The 19,058-nt window shown below is 37.2% G+C and overlaps 1 protein-coding gene across 3 annotated transcripts in view; it reads right to left on the bottom strand.

Annotated features, from left to right (window-relative positions):
- The window catches only part of LOC150105848 (NADH-cytochrome b5 reductase 3-like), a 147,184-nt gene that overhangs the window by 46,597 nt on the left and 81,529 nt on the right, over positions 1–19,058 (bottom strand). For all 3 annotated transcript variants that reach the window (XM_090393620.1, XM_090393621.1, XM_090393623.1), the window contains exon 7: positions 9,572–9,701. In XM_090393620.1, the coding sequence (XP_090249746.1) occupies positions 9,572–9,701 (130 nt within the window). The remainder of the gene's footprint in view (positions 1–9,571; positions 9,702–19,058) is intronic.

Below are 19,058 nucleotides of genomic sequence, written 5' to 3'. Positions count from 1 at the left end.
TTGTAAGTGAATGGAATGCATTACCAGAATATGTTGTTAATGCAAGGATCATTAAGGATTTTAAGATTCAGTATGATAAATATGAATGAACTTCCCAACAATGAATTGGCCAACTCCATGGAGGGTGTAATAATAATAATTAATGCACTCATACTCACAGGGGTCAGATTTGGGACTGTTGTTGCTCAAATTGTATGTTAATGATACACGGATGGGTTAACTAAAGGGTGTCCCAAAATTCATGCAAGATTTAAATTTAGCACCATTTGTGCAGTAAAGTGTTGCCAACGAGAAAAAAAAGACAGCGTGACAACTGACAGTTCAGGGTTATTAAAAATGGAGCGCTACACGAAAGAACAACGCATTTTCATTGTTGAGCAATATTTTAAAAATAATGAAGGTTTGACAGCCACAGTTCGCAATTTTCGTACAAAATATGGTCGGAATAGTGATTTAACTTCATCAACTGTGAAAAGATTAATTAAAAAATTCAAGGAAACTGGATCAATTAGTGATCTTATACACTCTTGCCGTCCTTCAACAAGTCATTCAACAGAAAACATCGAAGCAGTTCGTGAGAGTGTTGTTGAGAGTCCAGGAACATCAATTCGGCACAGTGGTCTTGAATTGGGCATTTCGAGAAGCTCTCTACAGCGTATTCTCACGAAAGATTTGCATCTTTATGCTTACAAAGTTCAATTGACTCAAGAACTGAAGCCTACTGACCACACACAGCGAAGAGAATTCGTTGAATGGATTATGGAACAACAACAACAAGTGGATGCTTATTTTTCAAACAAAATCATCTTCAGCGATGAGGCTCATTTTCATCTTGATGGCTTCGTTAATCGACAAAATTGTCGCATTTTGGGTTCAGAAAATCCACGAGTGATTGTTGAGAAACAAATGCATCCACAATGTGTCACTGTTTGGTGCAGATTTTGGGCTGGAGGCATCATCGGTCCATTCTTCTTCGAAAATGCGGCTGGTAAGGCAATAACAGTTAATGGCTTGTTATCGCGACATGATAATCCAGTTTTTTGTGCCTAAATTGTAAGATATGGATGTGGACAACATGTGGTTTCAACAAGACGGTGCCACATGCCATACAGCCCGAGAAACAATTCAATTACTGCATGAGTTATTTCCTGGTCATGTAATTTCCCGTTTTGGTGATCAGAATTGGCCGCCCAGATCATGTGACTTAATGCCGCTGGACTTTTTTCTTTGGGGTTTTTTGAAGTCTAAGATTTATGCCAACAAGCCCACGACCACCCATGCCTTGAAGGAGGAAATTGAGCGCTGTATCAACAAAATTCAGCCACATTTATCAAAATTATCTGTTGATCATTGTCTTCCATCATGGATGAATTTCGACAAAAGAGTGCGTATGTGCCAGCAAAGCTGTGGAGGTCATTTACCCGATATGCTATTCCATGCATAACCCTATACTGTATACTTTATGAATCAATAAGAAATTACAATTTTTAATTAAAAACCTGTGTTTTCTATAAAAATTACTTCTTGCGTGAATTTTGGGACACCCTGTAGATATGCAGCTGTTTGTAGATGAGGAAAAATTGGGAAGAGCAATGCAAAGTCAAACAGATGTTATGGCCTTACAGGAGGAATTGAATAGATTGCATGAACGGGCAGGTAAGTGGAACTAACAGTTCAATGCTGCAAAGTGTAAGGTTTTGAGATTTGGTAAGCAGCAATGAGATGCAAAGTATACACTTAGTGGAGAAACTTTAAAGGAGGTAGAAGAGATGAGATTTGGGAGTGGTGGTGGACAAGGACCTGAAATTCAGAGGCCACATTGCACAAATTGTAAAGACTTCACATCAGATAATGGCAATGATGCAGAGGAACCTGACATGCAGAAACAAGAGTTTATGACACTGTATAAGGCCTTGATCAGGCCTCGTATGGATTATTGTTATTGCACAGATTTGGTCGCTGGGTTAGAAAGGATCCAGAGAAGATTCACAAAGGTAGTCAATGGTCTTTGGAATGTCGAGTACGAGGACAGATTGAGAGAATGTAAATTGCAAAGCCTCGTGAATAGGAGGAGGAGGTGGGGGGGGATATGACTGAGACATAAGCTAGTCAGTGGTTGTTATCAGGTTGACCTGAAAGAGATTTTTCATAGAATGGGAGAGAGGGGGGGGGGGGTGTAGAACAAGAGGCCATCGCTGGAAACTGTATAAGGATGGGACGAGTAGAGGAGTGAGGAGAAGGTTCTTTGCATGGAGTGGTTGGTGAGTGGAATGCAATGCCTGAGTGTGTTTTGAATGTAGACACATTGAATCAGTTTAAGGCAAGTTGAATGAGCATTGTGTGAATAGTGTGTACTTCCCATGATAAGTCTCTGATTCTATGGAGGATTAGATGTGAATAATAATAATAAACTCACTACTATAATGTTGTAATAGTGCAGTCAGGGTGTTTTTTTTTTATTGTTGGGAGGTTTTGAATTTTTTCATGTGATGGTTTTCTGACTTTCTTTAGTTGTTGCAATGTATAAATATAGCAGAATCAGTTTTTGATTTAGTATTCCAAATAATCCTTTAAAAGTGATAGTCACTTTGATTTTGGAAAACTCAATAGAGGTAGTGCCAATCTATTTCCATATTAATGCTATACTTCCCATGCTCAGATATTTAGCTTCATTGAAATTCAAATAAGTGTGATGATAAATTAATTGCTATACATTGTACATTGCTCTTATTCCCATAGCTGTGAATTTATTATGGCAGCCTATAGAAGATGGAGTCAATGCCCTCAAGTCAAGGTCATACTTTTGTTATCATTACTATACAATGCACCTGTTCAAGACATCGTGACCAGTGTTAAATGTGGGATAAAATTATCTACCACAGTAGCTAACAATATTTATTTGGATGTGACCAGCATTCTGATAAAAATCCAAACCTCCGAAAAAAGAACAGTTCACAAAGAAATACCAGCCTTAAAAATCCTTATATAACAAAAATATTATTTATTTTTTATTATTTTTTATTTATTTATTTTATATTATTACCAAAGAATAGTGCAAATGTCATAATGGATCAAATAAAAAATAACAATGAAGTTTGCAATCTTCTAAGACTCTACTTACCAGGATTACACTAAATTCCAAAGAGAAAAAATAAATAACTATGAGGATTTCCAAAAAGACAAGTAACAGATTTTTTCCCCCTTAATAATGGTGAAAGGGAATGAGATAAAACATGTTCGACAGATAAACCTGTCAGTAACGTTCAAAAAGACCACCATTGCAGTGTGCCCCTACTATCACTCATAGCTAATTCCAGTTGCAAGATCATACTATTGTGGTCCAAAACAGGTGTCAATAAAGCTACTCATTTTTTGCAAGCAAAAGGGGTTTCAAAAAGTGAAATTTACCATGAACTGGTTGCTGTAAAAAGGCGATGTCAAAGAAGTAGGTGTGTTTTTGGTGCAATGAATTTAAACAGGGCTGTGGTGACATTGAAGATTGACATTGGACAGGCAGGCCTTCAGCGAGCAAGACAGAACACAACATTTCGTGCATTAAGGACACTGTTCTTGAAGACCGGGGAGTGAAACTGCATGGAATTGCGCAAGCGGTGAACTTGAGTAAGTCCACTGTTCATGAAATTGTTCACAATGTCCTTCACTTTCGAAAGGTGTGCTCCCAATGGGAGCCCTGACAGTCGTCAGAGGAGTACAAGGCGACATGAAAGGGGATGTGCCTGGAGAATCTGTCACGATAAAATGACAAAGGCAAAGATTTTCTCACTTGCCTAGTCACAGCAGTCGAAACATGGTTTCATTGCTTTACACCAGAGTAAACAAGACTCAATGACCTGGAAACATCCATAATCTCCTGTGGGCCAAAAATTCAAAGCTGTTCCCACTGTCTGAAAAGTCATGGCCTCAGTGTAATGGGATTGCCAAGGCGGTCTGTTGGTGTACTTCTTTGCCGAAAGGAGGGACAATCAATGCATAGTTTTAGTGTGCAACATTGGATAAACCGAAAGCCAACATTTGATGCAAATGACCAGGACTTCTGACAATTGCTGTGATTCTGGTGCACAACAATGCTACTCCACACACTACTCATGAGTGGTTGCACTGTAATTGATGGGAAACTCCCCCCCCCCTCCCCCCACAGCCCAGACAGTGCCTTCAGACTTCCCTTGTTTGACCCTATTAAGAAACGGTGTTCTAGTATGGATGAGGAAGTTCATCAGGAAGTGTGATGTTAGTTACAGGTATGAGCACAGACTTCTTCAATATTGATATTGATAAACTGCTTTATTACTGGGACAAGTGTATCAATAAATTTGGAAAGTTTGTGGAGAAGTAGTAGTGCATGTTCATGTATTTTTTGGGGTTTAATTTCAACTTCCCACTAAATATCTTTGAGAAAAAAAAAAACGCGTTACCTCACTTTTCCGAAACCCCTTGTATAAATTATTAAAAGAACTAAACCAACTATGTTAACCCATTACAAATACATGGAACCCCAGAAATTCACAAATTCAATGTCCCCGTTCGGCCTATATTTGAGTGATAGCAAATCAGCCCAAAATTTACTGAACAAGTTAGCAAAATAATTCTCTCTCTCATGGGCAAACTTTTCCTTCATTAAATTTTTCATTTACTTTAAAACCATAAAAACATATCATAACCTTAAAAATTCAGACATCATGATCAGCTTTTTCATTATTACTTTATTATTATTTTAAGGTATCTCCATAGAGTCCAGAGACTCATCGCAGAAGACCCAAATCAACCATCATATATACAAATCTAATCATACCTACAGACAAATAGGCCTTCAGAAGACACTCAATTTACAGACAAAAATTACCATTGTTGGTGGTGATGGGCGATAGATGGTGGTGGTGGAGAGGATGAGATGTATTCAGCAAGGTAGAGTTGTGTGTACTCCCACAATGTCATGTAATAATAATAATACCTCTCCTTGAACACATTCAACGTCAGGGAACTTGCAACCTATTCTGGCAACCCAATTCACTCACTCACCACCCAAAAAATCTGGTCCGCACACCCCTACTAACCACACTCTTACACAACTTCCAAGAATGGCCCCAAGTTCTCGAACTATGTCACATATTGAAAAATTTTACTTGTATCAATTTTATAAAATCCCTTTAATATCTTAAAAGTTTCTATCATGTCCCCTCTTTTCCGCCTATCAACTAAACTTTGTAAGATAGGCGGAAAAGTATTCCACAGACCTGTCACCATCTTAGTCACTTGTCTCTGAATCCTCTGAAACTGTGGGCCACGGCCCCCTTGGGAGCTGTAGGTTTTGTTGAGGGGGCCGTGAAATAATGAAAACAAATTTAAAATCTTTTAAGACTAAGTAGATTTTTTTTATCTTAAAAGAAACACATTTAATTTTTATTATTTATTATTTCTTTTTTGTTATTTTTTATATTTTAATGGAAAAAATAACACATTGGTGTTGCTTCACAAATTTTGTTTCCTGCGTATTTCGGTGCTTAATAAATATTAGTAAATATATGCTTATTCATATAAGTTTCAGCAGAAATCTAAGAATTGCAGTTTCAAATATTTCACCTGATATCGGTGTTGCAGTATTGAAACAGATCCATTACATTAAATTGTCATTAAACTTCTTTTATGTTTTAATTCTTTCTTTATTACTAATCATTTTACGTTTCATGTGCATGCACTACAAATGTACAATAACAATATATCTATCTATATAAAAATATGAAATAATGTGCCATGTCAAATGTGTATGTAAGATGCAAAAAATGTAATATTTGCATTTGATTTTTGCAATATTCGGTGTGTATGTTTTGTATTAAATACAAATACAATAATAATATATTTCTATATTCCGATTTTTTTCCAAGGGAGGCCGTGCAATATTTTAATTTTTCCAAAGGGGGAAGTGGCATCCAGAAGTTTGGGAAGCACTGCCCTAAGAAACCCAGGTGAACAAATCTGTGTGCAATAGTCAAGATGTGGCCAAATGTGTATGGTGTGGGGGTCCCACAGGGCTCAGTACTGGGACCTATATTGTTTAACCTTTATATCAATGACATTGTCCGTGGATTGCAAGGGGATATTCAGTTGTTTGCGGATGATGCAAAGCTGGGAAGGATTATTAGTAATAGTGCAGATGTGGTAGCCCTGTAAGAGGATTTGAATAAGCTAGATAGATGGGCAAATGAATGGGGGTTTCAGTTTAATGCAGCAAAATGTAAGGTCTTGAGGTTTGGGAAACATCGATGGGACGCTGCATACTCTATGGAAGGAGTTATACTGGAGGAAGGGAGGAAGTAGGGGAGACAAGAGATCTGGGGTTGATGATTGATAGAAACCTGAAATTTCATGTAATTATCCCTTAGCAACCATATAAATCCCACTTCATCTTGCTATGCCCCCCCCTTTATTCCCTCCAATCGATGTCCCTCATAGTAAAAATCAATTGTTCGGCACATAGCATCTGATACAACTGCTGATACATAGCATCTACATCTTCCTGTTAACCCGTCTGATCTACAGCAGCAGCAGCACCAAACAATGTATTTTGTCCTATTTGCCTCTATTTCACGCCGGACAGTTGAATGGGAAAAGCATAAAAGTGCGAGAGTCTGGGAGAAAAAGAGAGAGCATTGTGAATGAACCATCTCCCTCAGACCTAATATCCTTTTTAACTTCTAATTTTGTTGGTTGTAATTCTGCAGCTATAGTCAGCAATACCCCCACCTCCTGTCCTGTTCCTTATATACTTCCTAAAAACACAATTCCCTTTACATTCTATCCCTGTAACTATATCATTTTCAGTCAACCAGGTCTCACCAATGCCTATAATTTTTAGCCAAGTCAACTGATATTCCTGATACTTCTTGCATTCATGTACATGCATTTCAACAGCCCATTGTACCCATAATATAATGTCATTACCAACCTAATTAAAATGGAGACCTGTGAAATCCCATTTAGCATTGCATAATGTGAATCTGCTGTCTCAGTATGAGACAGCAGACTCACAATCTTTACTTTCTTGCTTTTCATTTTTGCTTCCACTAACAACTCTTCTCTCTAATCATTACTGTACCCATGCTCATTTATCATAGGGGTGGCCAGAAACATGCTTGATTTCATCCTCCTAATATATCTCTAGTTTCCCTGGTTTTGCACTACCACACTCTCACTAAACACTTTATCCAAACATCTAACTCCAAAGCCATTTAAATGCAGTCCAAGAAATTAACATGAACTGGGTTGTATATTGGCCAAAGGATTTTAATAATTGATACTAAGTAAAAAAAACACCAACAAGTTTCACCAACTTAGCTGTCTGGCTTCAAGGTGTATAAAAGAGATACAAAGCAACTTAAACTGGTCGTGAAGGAATGGACAGAATACAATTGTATTTTTTTTACAAATACAGAAGAAAGCGTATATTAAACGCATTGAGAGTGTATGATATCAACTGCTGTTATGCAGGAATGTTCTATAATTAGCAGTGAAATTTAATTTTGACGTGCTTAATGATCTTATGAGGGTATTCCAAATATCAGCTAGAATTAATCCTTGATTTCTATTGAGGTTGCGTTTAGAATGGATGACTGCTATAGCTTCTTTTATGTTTCGGGAGCAGAAATCCTCCTCTAAATAGGGCATGGAGCTTTTGTCCCATTCGATGGTATGGTTTTTCCTCAAGAAATGAAGGGCTAACCCAAATTGTCTTCTCTGTTGTTGTTTACATCTCCAATGTATTCTCTTTTTCTTATTTCCAAACTTCTTGAGGTCTGACCAATGTAATTTAATCCACATGAACAGGGAATGTTGTAGACACCGGCATATTTGAAGAAGGCATAACTGTCTTTCGGAGATTTTAAAAAATGCCAGATAGTCTTTAAAGATCTAAAAGTCACACGTATTTCATGTGGCTTGAGGAGTGTAGCAATCTTTTTAGAAACTGTCTCCCAGCATAAGGAATGGCAATGGTGGATTTGTAACGTGTTTCCTCAGATTGTTGTTGTGGGAGGGGGTCACAGAAAAGTATCTTATCAATCTGTTTTTTTTGGATAACTATTCTCTATTAGGGTTTTTGATATATGGGATAATTCATCTTTGAGATCTTTTTCTTCTGTTGTGATGAGAGTGGCCCTATTTTTGAGCATGTGTACAATGCTCAGTTTTTGAGAAATGTGGTGTGAAGGTGTGAAGTGCAAATATCGACCTGTGTTGGTTGGTTTGCAATAGACTGTAAGGCTGATATGGCCATCCATTTGTTTTTTTAATTAAGGTAACCAAGAATGGCAATTGTTTGTCTTTCTCAAGTTCCAAGGTGAACTTTATTTTGTGATGGAAGGAGTTAATCTTGGTTAGAAAATCAAAAAGATCTTTTTCTGTGTTTTTCCATACAATAAAGATTTCATCCACGTATCTCCACCACACTGTGGGTTTAGGGTCTAATTGAGACAGAATGTCATTTTCCAGTTTCACAAGGGGATGAAAGAGGGCTGCCCATTGCAAGGCCGGTTAATTGTTCATAAATCGTTCCATTCCATAAGAAAAAATTAGATTTTAGGCAATGATGGAAAAGAGAAGCAATATCTTGAGGAAAAAGAAAAAAGTTGCTCAAAATGCTGATTACTTCTTCTACTGGAACATTAGTAAATAAGGATATTACATCCAGGCTTGCAATAATCTATGTTCTCAGCCATATGCTGGTCCCGAGCTCGGATAAAATGGGGAGGGGAGGAAGCAATGGTGAACCACCCTGTAAAAATCTCACCAGGAATACTTTGTGGGCAATGCCTACAAAGTCACTACAGTAGGAAACGACTGAAAGGAAAAATCAATCAATTAATTGGATACCGGTACTTTAGAGTTTTGGCTTGTACATGAAGCACTTGTACTTTCAGAAATTCAAAATGAGTCACCATAACTGCAAACCTCTTCATCAGAATGATTTTGGAGTATCAGAGTGATGTTTTGATGAACCTGTCCCTTTAGTTTTTTTTTTATCTATATATTAAATATACAGAGTGATTCACATAGAACTGAACCCAAAGTTATCATTATAGTTTGCAAATAATGAATGAAACTGATTAGAGTCTCAGGAGCCTTGCCTTACATGGAAATGGCTTGGCAGTTCACAAATGCTCTGAGATGAATCTGTGCTGCTATTTCTGGTCTATAACAGAATTTCTGGGTCTAGTTCTATATGAATGACCTTGTATTATAAATTCCCAGTTTATTAGTATTTACCCTATTGGGATAATCTAATTTTTCATGATGTAATGGATATTTTTAAAAGATGATATCTAAAATCAATATAACCAGGGATAAAAATCATTTGAATTCAAAATCTGAAGATATAAAATCCATTACAATCAAAATCTAATAGTTTTCCTTTTCTTTTTTTTCTGTTATTGCAACTATCATAACTTAGTAAATTAATCCAGTTAGAAATGTATTTAATTTTATCAGGAGAATAAGAAGTGACAGTGAATTTGTTTTAGAAGAGACAGTGAATGCAATATAACAGTTTTATGTTTATCACCTCTGCCATTATACACCAAGCATCCAGAGGGTCCTCTGATATCAATTGTGTCATCAATGTTCATATTATTTAGGTATTGGGACATCTTTCCTCCTTCTGGGTATTTAGGATGAACATCCTTAAAATATACCTGAAACAGAGAACATATTACACAACAGCCACAGTAATAAACTTTAATGAAAGTACAGATATTTCGTAAAAATAACAGTACATTAGTGTACAGCTTTCTACTCATTGATGATGATGTACTGTTATTTTCAGTATGAACTATTACTATTATATGACACCTCAAAGAAGTCCAAAGACTCATCAAGGGAGAGCAATTACTCTACAATTCTCCATCTCCACTACTTCATCAACAACACTGTACTGCTATATATCTGTACTTTCATAAGAACATACTGCAAACAATGCATATTATATTACTAGGCTAGTTAAGAGAGATCACAACAGTCCTATAACTGTTTTAAACTCACTATTACATATATTTATTTAGTTTAAGATGATTACGAACTCCTAATGTTAAACTACATACTAGCAATTAAAATCAAAAGGCATTCTTAAAATAAAAGCTCAATGTTGTATGTGTGCAATATGTAAATATATATCTTTTATGATATACATTTAATAGATATGTGTATTAGACATAGTACACCCTCCGTCCAAAAAAGAAATCGAACTTTTCGAAAATAGAAGAAACTAGTTGCGCTACCTGTTGTATCTTTTTGTTGTCGAAAGCAGCAACCTTCATTAGTGTTGTGTCAACTGTTTATGAGATTTGTTTCATTAGAAGCCGAGTTATACTGCCAAGAGTGACAGTGTGTTTTGACGAACGGTTGGTGATCACGATATTCATGCCATGTGCGACAAATTCTTGCTATCAATCGCTTCAAAACTTCAAGATAAAATTCACCATTGACCATTTGGCCAGGCGGAACGAATTGGATAATGCCCTTGGAATCGTAGAAACAAATCAGCATTGTCTTTACTTTTGACTTCTCCAAGTGACTTTTTTTTGGATGCTGAGTGGAGACCACCTCTTCTGGTGGTCTCCACTCAGCACCCTGTTTTGGGCTCATACACAAAACACCACATTTCGTCGCCAGTAACGATCATTTCATTGAATCCTTACGAGTGGTTTTAATGAGGTCCTTGCAGTATTAAATTCGATACATTTTTTGGTCATCGGTCAACTTGTGGGGAACAAATCGCTAATTCAATTTATGAAGGCCCAAACTCTCGGTAAAAATGTTGTGCACAGTTGATTTTGAAATCTCCAATTCATCTTCAATCAATCTCACGGATGATTTCAGGTTTCTTTTGATGAAATCATGCACTTTTTGGATGTTAACTTCGTTCAGTCCAGTTTTTGGATGGCCCGGCTTTTCGTCATCCTAAAGCGTCTCACGACCACTTTGAAATCGCTTAAACCACTCGTAAACTTGAGTATGGGATAAGCATTCATCACCGTAGTATGCTTTTTGAAGCATTTGGTGCGTTTCGGTAAAACTTTTACCAAGTTTGACAGAAAAGTCAATTGCGGCTCTCTGTTTGAAACTCATTTTCTGACCGTTCATCAAAACACACTGTCACTCTTGGCACTATAACTCGGCTTCTAATGAAACAAATGTCATAAGCAGTTCACACAACACTAATGAAGGTTGCCGCTTTCGACAACAAAAAGTTACAACAGGTGGCGCCACTAGTTTCTTCTATTTTTGAAAAGTTCGGTTTCTTTTTGGACAGAGGTTGTATATTGTTTTAAATAACAACTTCACACATGTAAGAGTAAACCAAATAGAATTTATTACTCCTATATATTTTGCTCAAATATGTCATGAGCTTCATTCAGGGAGAAGGCAGAAGAAACGGTAAAAAACATTTAAATTATGAATACAAGAACAAATCATACAGCATGTGTATAATATCATGTGTCTTGGTCGCAGCTAGGAGGAAACACTATTAGAGTTCAGAGAAGTGAGTATAAATGTATAATTAATTAATTTTAAAAAATGGTAAATAATTAACAGCAATCACTTCCTAAATCTTAGAGATAGGCATACAGTCTGTCCAATTAAGATTAGCATGGTGGCATAGGGCATACAATTAAAAAAAAATAGATGATCAAATTTGAACCTATTGTAATATAGCATCTTGGTATGGTTCCAATGAATCGTAGAGTTCCAGTCAATTCCACATCTAGTGTCTATGTCTTTTAGGACATGATTGCTGTTAACTGTTTATAATTTTTTAATTAATTATGCATCTATACCCACTTCTCTGAATTCTAATAGTGTTCCTCCTACTCTACAGCTGTGACCCTTTCTCTTACATATGTTAAGCCATTATTTAAACATTATACAGTTGACCCTTGAAGAATGCAGATTTGAACTCTGCAGTTCCACTTATATGCATTTTTTTTTGAATAAATATATTGAAAATTTTTTTAGAGATTTCAACAATTTGAAAAATACTCGCAGACAAACTGTGCAGCCTAGAAATATCGAAAAAATTTAAAAAAAGTTAAGTATATCATGAATGCATAAAATATATACAGATACTAGTCTATTTTATCATTTACTACTAGAAAGTATATACAAATCTATTATAAAAAAGTTACAATTTATCAGTACTATGCACACAAACACTTAGAGACCATACATTGCTATTTGCAGTCAAGAGAAATGTAAACAAACGTAAAGATGCAGTATTAAATCATAACTCCATAAATTTAACTATTATTAATCACTTAAGTAGTTAAATTAATTAGCATGAAATAAAAAATTTATAATGATTCATTCACTAGGGCTAGGCTACCGTGAAGCAATTGTATCGATTTCACTATGCTACTAAAGCAATCATATAGCTGTTTCTTTGTTATGAATGCATGAATCATTATACTGGTAAATAAATATGATTTCTTTTTTATATTATCTTTACATTTTTGATGTCTAGTGTTAGCAATACATATAATATGTACAGTGTTTTGTATCATACAAGAAATAATGATGTAAGTGCTGACAGATATACAATAATCTTGTAAACAGACGACATAAACTTACGGTATCGATAAATACAGTACTATAAATGTATTTTTCAAATCCTTGCGATTTTCTGTAATAACATTTTCTTTTCTCTAGTTTACCTTATTGCAACAATATAGTAGATAATACATACATACCATACAAAATATGTATTAATTGACTGTTTATGTTATAGGTAAGGTTTTCAGTCAACAGTAGGCTATTAGTAGCTAGGATTTTGGGGAATCAAAAGTTATATGCAGATTTTTGAACAATGAAGGAGGAGGGGAAAGTCGGCACCCCTAACCCCCATGTTGTTCAAGGGTTAACTGTATTAGTAATATCTATCATCTTTTGATAAGTAACAAAGGGCAGAAGAAAACATCTTCCAGAGAAAACTTCATACAAGGATGACTCAAAAACAATATATATTAGTTTTTTCCATTCACTCAGTTGAAGTCATCATTTTACTGATTTCGATGGACATGGAGAAACAGATAAATACATTTGTTACAAAATTTCTTTGCAGACAGTAACTTATCTAATGGTGATTATTTAACCTGTATATAAGTGTTTGATTTTGCAAGAGCATTATCATATTGTTTCAGCTGATAAAAGGATCTTAATAACACTTCCATTTAGGAAAACCCAGTGATTATATACCACGTGATTAACACATTTTTTACAGTGGGCAGAAACGAACTGTCTAGCACAGCCTTTCTCAATCTTTTTACCTTGAAGGAACGTGAGAAATAATTGTCAGGTCTCAGGGAATCCCTGCATAAAAATTATATCTTTATGTTTATTCATATATTATACAATACATATACAGTGGAACCTCAGTTGTCAAACATAATTTGTTCCTAAAGGCTGTTCAGAAACCGATTCGTTTGAAAACAAACTAATTTTCCATAAGAATTAATGTAAAATGGATTAAACCGTTTTTCTGAATCCCCAGATGACTGCTTATTTAAACCTTTATAATACTTCATGCATAAAATCGTTTATAAAAACAATAAAAATGCATAAAATCTTAAGCAAAAATCAAAGCAGCAACAATTTTCCCACTTCTCCAATTGTTTGTGATAGTAAAAACTTTCACTTCTTTTGCAACGTCAGCCTCCTTGATCACCTCTTTATTTTTGAGGCATTATACAGATCGTTGATTTTGCCATACCGAACTGCATAGCAAGATCTCGGATCTTGCTGTGCCATGGTTCTAACAACTTTTCTTTTCACTTTGCTGCTATCACTATCCTTCTTCGGTGTCTGCACTGAGCAAAGGCTGAGCCATAACTGATGCTCTCCCACAGCACATTCGACAACCGAAATTCCACTGTATATATATATATATATATATATATATATATATACACACACACACACACACACACACACACACACACACACACACACACACACACACACACACACACATATATGTATGTGGCCTCTCTCGATGAGTCCCTGACTCCCTGGAGGCCTCTCTTATAATAATAATAATCAGTGAACTAACTAATCAGGTACAATGGGAGCACAGACACAGTGCTCACAATGAAGGGGGCCCTGAAATGGGTATCAAAAAATAATCAGTATTATTATTATTATTATTATTATTATTCAGGCCTCCAAGGAGTCAAAAGACTCATCGAGGGAGGTCCTTCCTAAGACATAAAGTCTGTCAAGACTCATCGAGGGGAGATCCCCCCCTGAGAAACACAAAGTTTATCATACCACTCTTTAAATTCACTGACCGTTCTCGCTCCCACCACTCCATCAGGCAATGCATTCCACGGCTCAACCACCCTCCACATAAAGAAACCACTCCTTACCCTCTTGCTCACAGTTTCCTTTCGTAACTTCCAGGGATGGCCTCTTGTCATCACTCCTTCCCGCTGATCAACCAAGCGAAAGAACTCCCCAGTGTCAACCCTGTAACCACCTCTCAACAGTTTAAAAGTCTCAATCATATCACTCTCCTTCTTCTATCTGCCAAACTCTGCAGTCCACATTCTCTCAGCCGATCCTCATAACTATCCTTGTACAGTCCTGAAACCATCTTTGTCATCCGTCTTTGTATCCTTTCCACAGTTAATTTATCCCCTTCAAATCCTGGGGACCAAATCTGAGAACAATAGTCCAAGTGTGGTCTGATCAGAGACTTATACAACGGAATGATAACCCTCTTATCTCTGCAGGTCAGTGTCCTTCTCATAATAGCAGCAATCCTCTGTGTTACCTTCACTACCTTTGCAATATGTCCCCTAAACTTCAGGTTTCTATCAATCATCAACCCCAGATCTCTTGTCTCCCCTACTTCCTCCAGTATAACTCCTCCCATAGAGTATGCAGCATCCCATCGATGTTTCCCAAACCTCAAGACCTTACATTTTGCTGCATTAAACTGACACCCCCATTCATTTGCCCATCTATCTAGCTTATTTAAATCCTCTTGCAGGGCTACCACATCTGCACTATTACTAATAATCCTTCCCAGCTTCGCATCATCTGCAAACAACTGAATATCCCCCTGCAATCCACTGGCTATGTCATTGATATAAAGGTTAAACAATACAGGTCCTAGTACTGAGCCCTGTGGGACCCCACTTGTAACCCTCTGCCTCCTGGAAACTGCTCCACCATACACAACTCTCTGATACCTATCAGACAGCCAATCCTGAATCCAGTTGACCAATCTGACATCCAGACCCATGTGCTGCAACTTAAATATCAGCTTATCATGTGGCACCCTGTCAAATGCCTTCGCCAAGTCTAAGAAAACTGCAGTATATGCCTTTCCCTCATCTAATGCTCTTGTAACTTTATTATAAAAGGCTAGCATATTGCTAAAACAAGAGCGTCCTTTCACAAATCCATATTGATTCTCACAGATAACATTACCCTCATCTGCCCAATGCTGTACACGGTCCCTCACTACTTTCTCCAAGATCTTAACAACTACTGATGACACACAGACTGGCCTATAATTAGACACTTCCAGTCTGTTACCACCCTTATGCAATGGCACTATCTTACCTTCCTTCCATTCCCTGGGCACCTTTGCCAAAGCCAGACTTTCATTGTAAAGCCACGTTAAAGGTATTGTCAATTCGCTAGCACATTCTCTCAAAACTCGTGGTGAAATACCATCCAGTCCCACAGCTTTACTGACATCCAGAGTACTCAGTATCTGAAACACACTCTCCTCCTGTACCTCCAGACCTCGTACCAGTCCTATCCCTCTAGCATTAAAACTGACTCCTCCAGGATGAAATACTCCAATAAAGTGTTCATTGAACAATTCCACTATGTCCTCTGCATCAGTCACTCTATTCCCATTTTTATCCCACAATATCATTCTTCCACAGTCATTTCTCCTCCTACTGGCCACATAGCTAAAAAATTCCCTAGGATTTTCTTTGGAACTTAGGGCCAATCTCCTCTCATATTCCAGTTTCGCTTTCCTTACCACACGAGTCACTCTTCTGGCCTGTGTCTTATATTCTTCACCCATCCTCTCTTCACCTGTCTCCTTATATCTCTTCCATAGCCTCTTTTTCGCATGCAGTTCCTGTTTAATGTTGTTTGTCATCCACTTTACTCCAAATTGCGCCCTCTTCTTCACTCGTGGTATACAACTTACCATTGCTGATAACAAATATTCTTTCACAATTTCCCACGCACTGGTGATATCCCGGCCGTCCAATTCCTCTCTCCATGAAACTTCCCGAAGTTGACGTCTAAGACTATTATAATCACCTGCCTTATAATTCCACATAAGTTCCCATCTCTTTGATACTCCTGCATGTCTATTCATTTTCCATGTCAACACCATATGGTCACTCTCTCCAACTGGTGGGAGAGACGTCAACTCAGTTATTATCAACTCTTCTGATGCTATAACCAAATCCAAAATTTTTGAACCTCTTGTTCCCTCTGTTACATGTTGCCTAAGACATTTGTCCCTCAAGAATTCTAGAAATTCCATTCCCCTATTGTTACATGCATGTTCCTCTCTCCAATTTATACTACTGAAGTTAAAATCTCCCATAACAATCATTCTTCTTGCACTTGCCAAACTTAGCTGTCTAAACATCTCCTGGTCCCCATCCTCTGTGCTCCTGGGTCTGTAGCAACACCCCACTAAATATCCTGTCTTGCCTACCTCTAGCTCACACCATACGCTCTCAAAATCATTTGTCTCACTTCCTTCCAAATTCTCCACTCTTAGAGGACAAAGGTCATCACTTATCATAAGCAGCACCCCACCACCACGCTTTCCCCTCCTATCCTGACGAAAAATGCTATACCCAGCGACTTCTATTCCTGTTTTTATATCCCCTTCTGTCAACCACGTCTCAGTGATCGCAATAATTTTTGGCCAGGCTGATGCTATCTGCGCCACCAATTCCTCTCCATTATTCCGGATACTCCTGGCATTAGTATACAGCATATAAATGCCATTGTTTCTATACCCAGCCTTATCCCTTCTAGACTCCACTGGGCTCAGTGTTACCTGACATTGTCTCCCTTCTCCCAAGTATCCATTCCCACAAGAGGCCACCCCTGAATATGTTTTCATTTTCAAATTTTAAATTTTGCTGCCATAGAGGCCGATTCATAAACATATATTTCTATTTCTATCATATTTTTTTAAAATATTTTTTTTTCTAAAAAAGGGGAGCCAAAAATAAAATCTTGCACAGGGCTATGAAAAGCTATTTATAGCACTGATAATAATAATATATATTACTTATATGATGTTTACTTTTTTTCAATCACAATCTCTTGCAGATCCCTGGTCTAGTGATTTACTTGCTCATGGATAGGAAGATGAATTGACGCAGAAATTCTTTTTTATCATCTTTTTCAGTTCTTTCATCCTTTGCTACCAAGAGAAATTACTGCAGTGTTCACTGAACTACAACTGAATGTTGGTATTCTACTTGACTAACGACCAGGCACAATGAATATCCTGTGAACTCTGGACTAAGGCATATAACCACCTTGCATGTTAATGTTATTCATTAATGACTATTTAAAATGCTAATTTTCCCCTTCCATCTGTGTGTGTGTGCGCATACACACACACACACACACTGTTTTCTGTAGAACTTCTCCAACATAGATCCTATAACAACCCCTTACTAACTTGCAGGTCTCTATCATATCTCCTCTCTTCCTCCTATCCACCAGACTCTGTAAATTGCATCTTCTCAATCTTTCCTCGTGTTCGACATTCCAGAGGTCAGAAACTACCTTAGTCAGTTGCCTCTGGACTCTTTCCAACATCCCTTTGTCCTTTTGAAAACCAGGTGACCAAATCTGGGCACAGTAGTCCATGTGTGGCCTAATCAAAGTCTTATACAACGGAACAAGAATCTCCCTACTTCTACACGTTAATGTCCTCCGCATCGTTCCCAGAAGCCTTTGTGTTGTCTTCACAATTTTGGCTATGTGTCCCCTAAATTTCAGATCCTTATCCACTATCCCCCCCCAGAGCTCTTATTTCTTCCACCTCCAACAATATATTCTCACCAAGCATAAATTCTGCATCCAATCTTTGTTTTCCAAATTTTAAAACATTACATTTTGCAACATTGAACTCACATCTCCATTCCTGTGCCCAATCATTCAATTTATTCAAGGCTTCTTGTAAGGTCACAACATCTTCCCTACTCTTCATGGTTCGTCCAAACTTTGCATCATCTGCAAACAACTGAATATCTCCATCCAAATCTTCGCCAATATCATTAATATACAAGTTAAATAGTAATGGCCCTAAAACAGACCCCTGAGGCACTCCACTAGTGACTTTCCTTTTCCTGGATATTGCACCCCCCACACACAACTTGTTGATACCTATCAGATAGCAAGTCTCCAATCCAATGCACTAATCTAATATCCAACCCCATCTGCTCTAGTTTGACTGTCAACTTATCATGAGGTACTCTATCAAAAGCTTTTGCGAAATCCAAGTATATTACTGTGTATCCTTCTCCTCTGTTCAAGGAAGCAGTCACTTTATTGTAATAAGTAAGTAGAGTACTAAAACATGACCTCCCTTTAGCAAATCCATGCTGTCCATCAAAGATATTATTGTTGTCAACCCAATTCTGAATCCTAGTTCTCATAAACTTCTCCAACAACTTAACCACTTGACACACACACACACACACACACACACACACATATACAGGCCTATAATTTGATGCTTGAGTTTTATCACCGCCCTTATGAAGCAGCACAATCTTGCCCTCCTTCCATTCCTTAGAAACTTGACCCAGTGCAAGACTCATTAAAAAAAATATGTCAAGGCAGGTGTCAACTCCCTGGCACATTCCTTCAGAATACATGGTGATATATTATAAAGTCCCACAGCCTTATTAACATCTAGTTTGCTCAACTTCTCATAAACCTCTTGCTCACTTATTAAGTACTAGATTTAGTATTCTAGATCAATA

The sequence above is a fragment of the Typopeltis vanoorti genome, chromosome 6 (assembly GCF_054136105.1).
Source record: "Typopeltis vanoorti isolate ZY-2024b chromosome 6, IOZ_Tvanoo_1.0, whole genome shotgun sequence".
Lineage (NCBI taxonomy): Eukaryota > Metazoa > Arthropoda > Arachnida > Uropygi > Thelyphonidae > Typopeltis > Typopeltis vanoorti.
The sequence above is the reverse complement of the archived record's forward strand: the minus strand, read 5'-3'. Positions and strand labels throughout refer to the sequence as shown.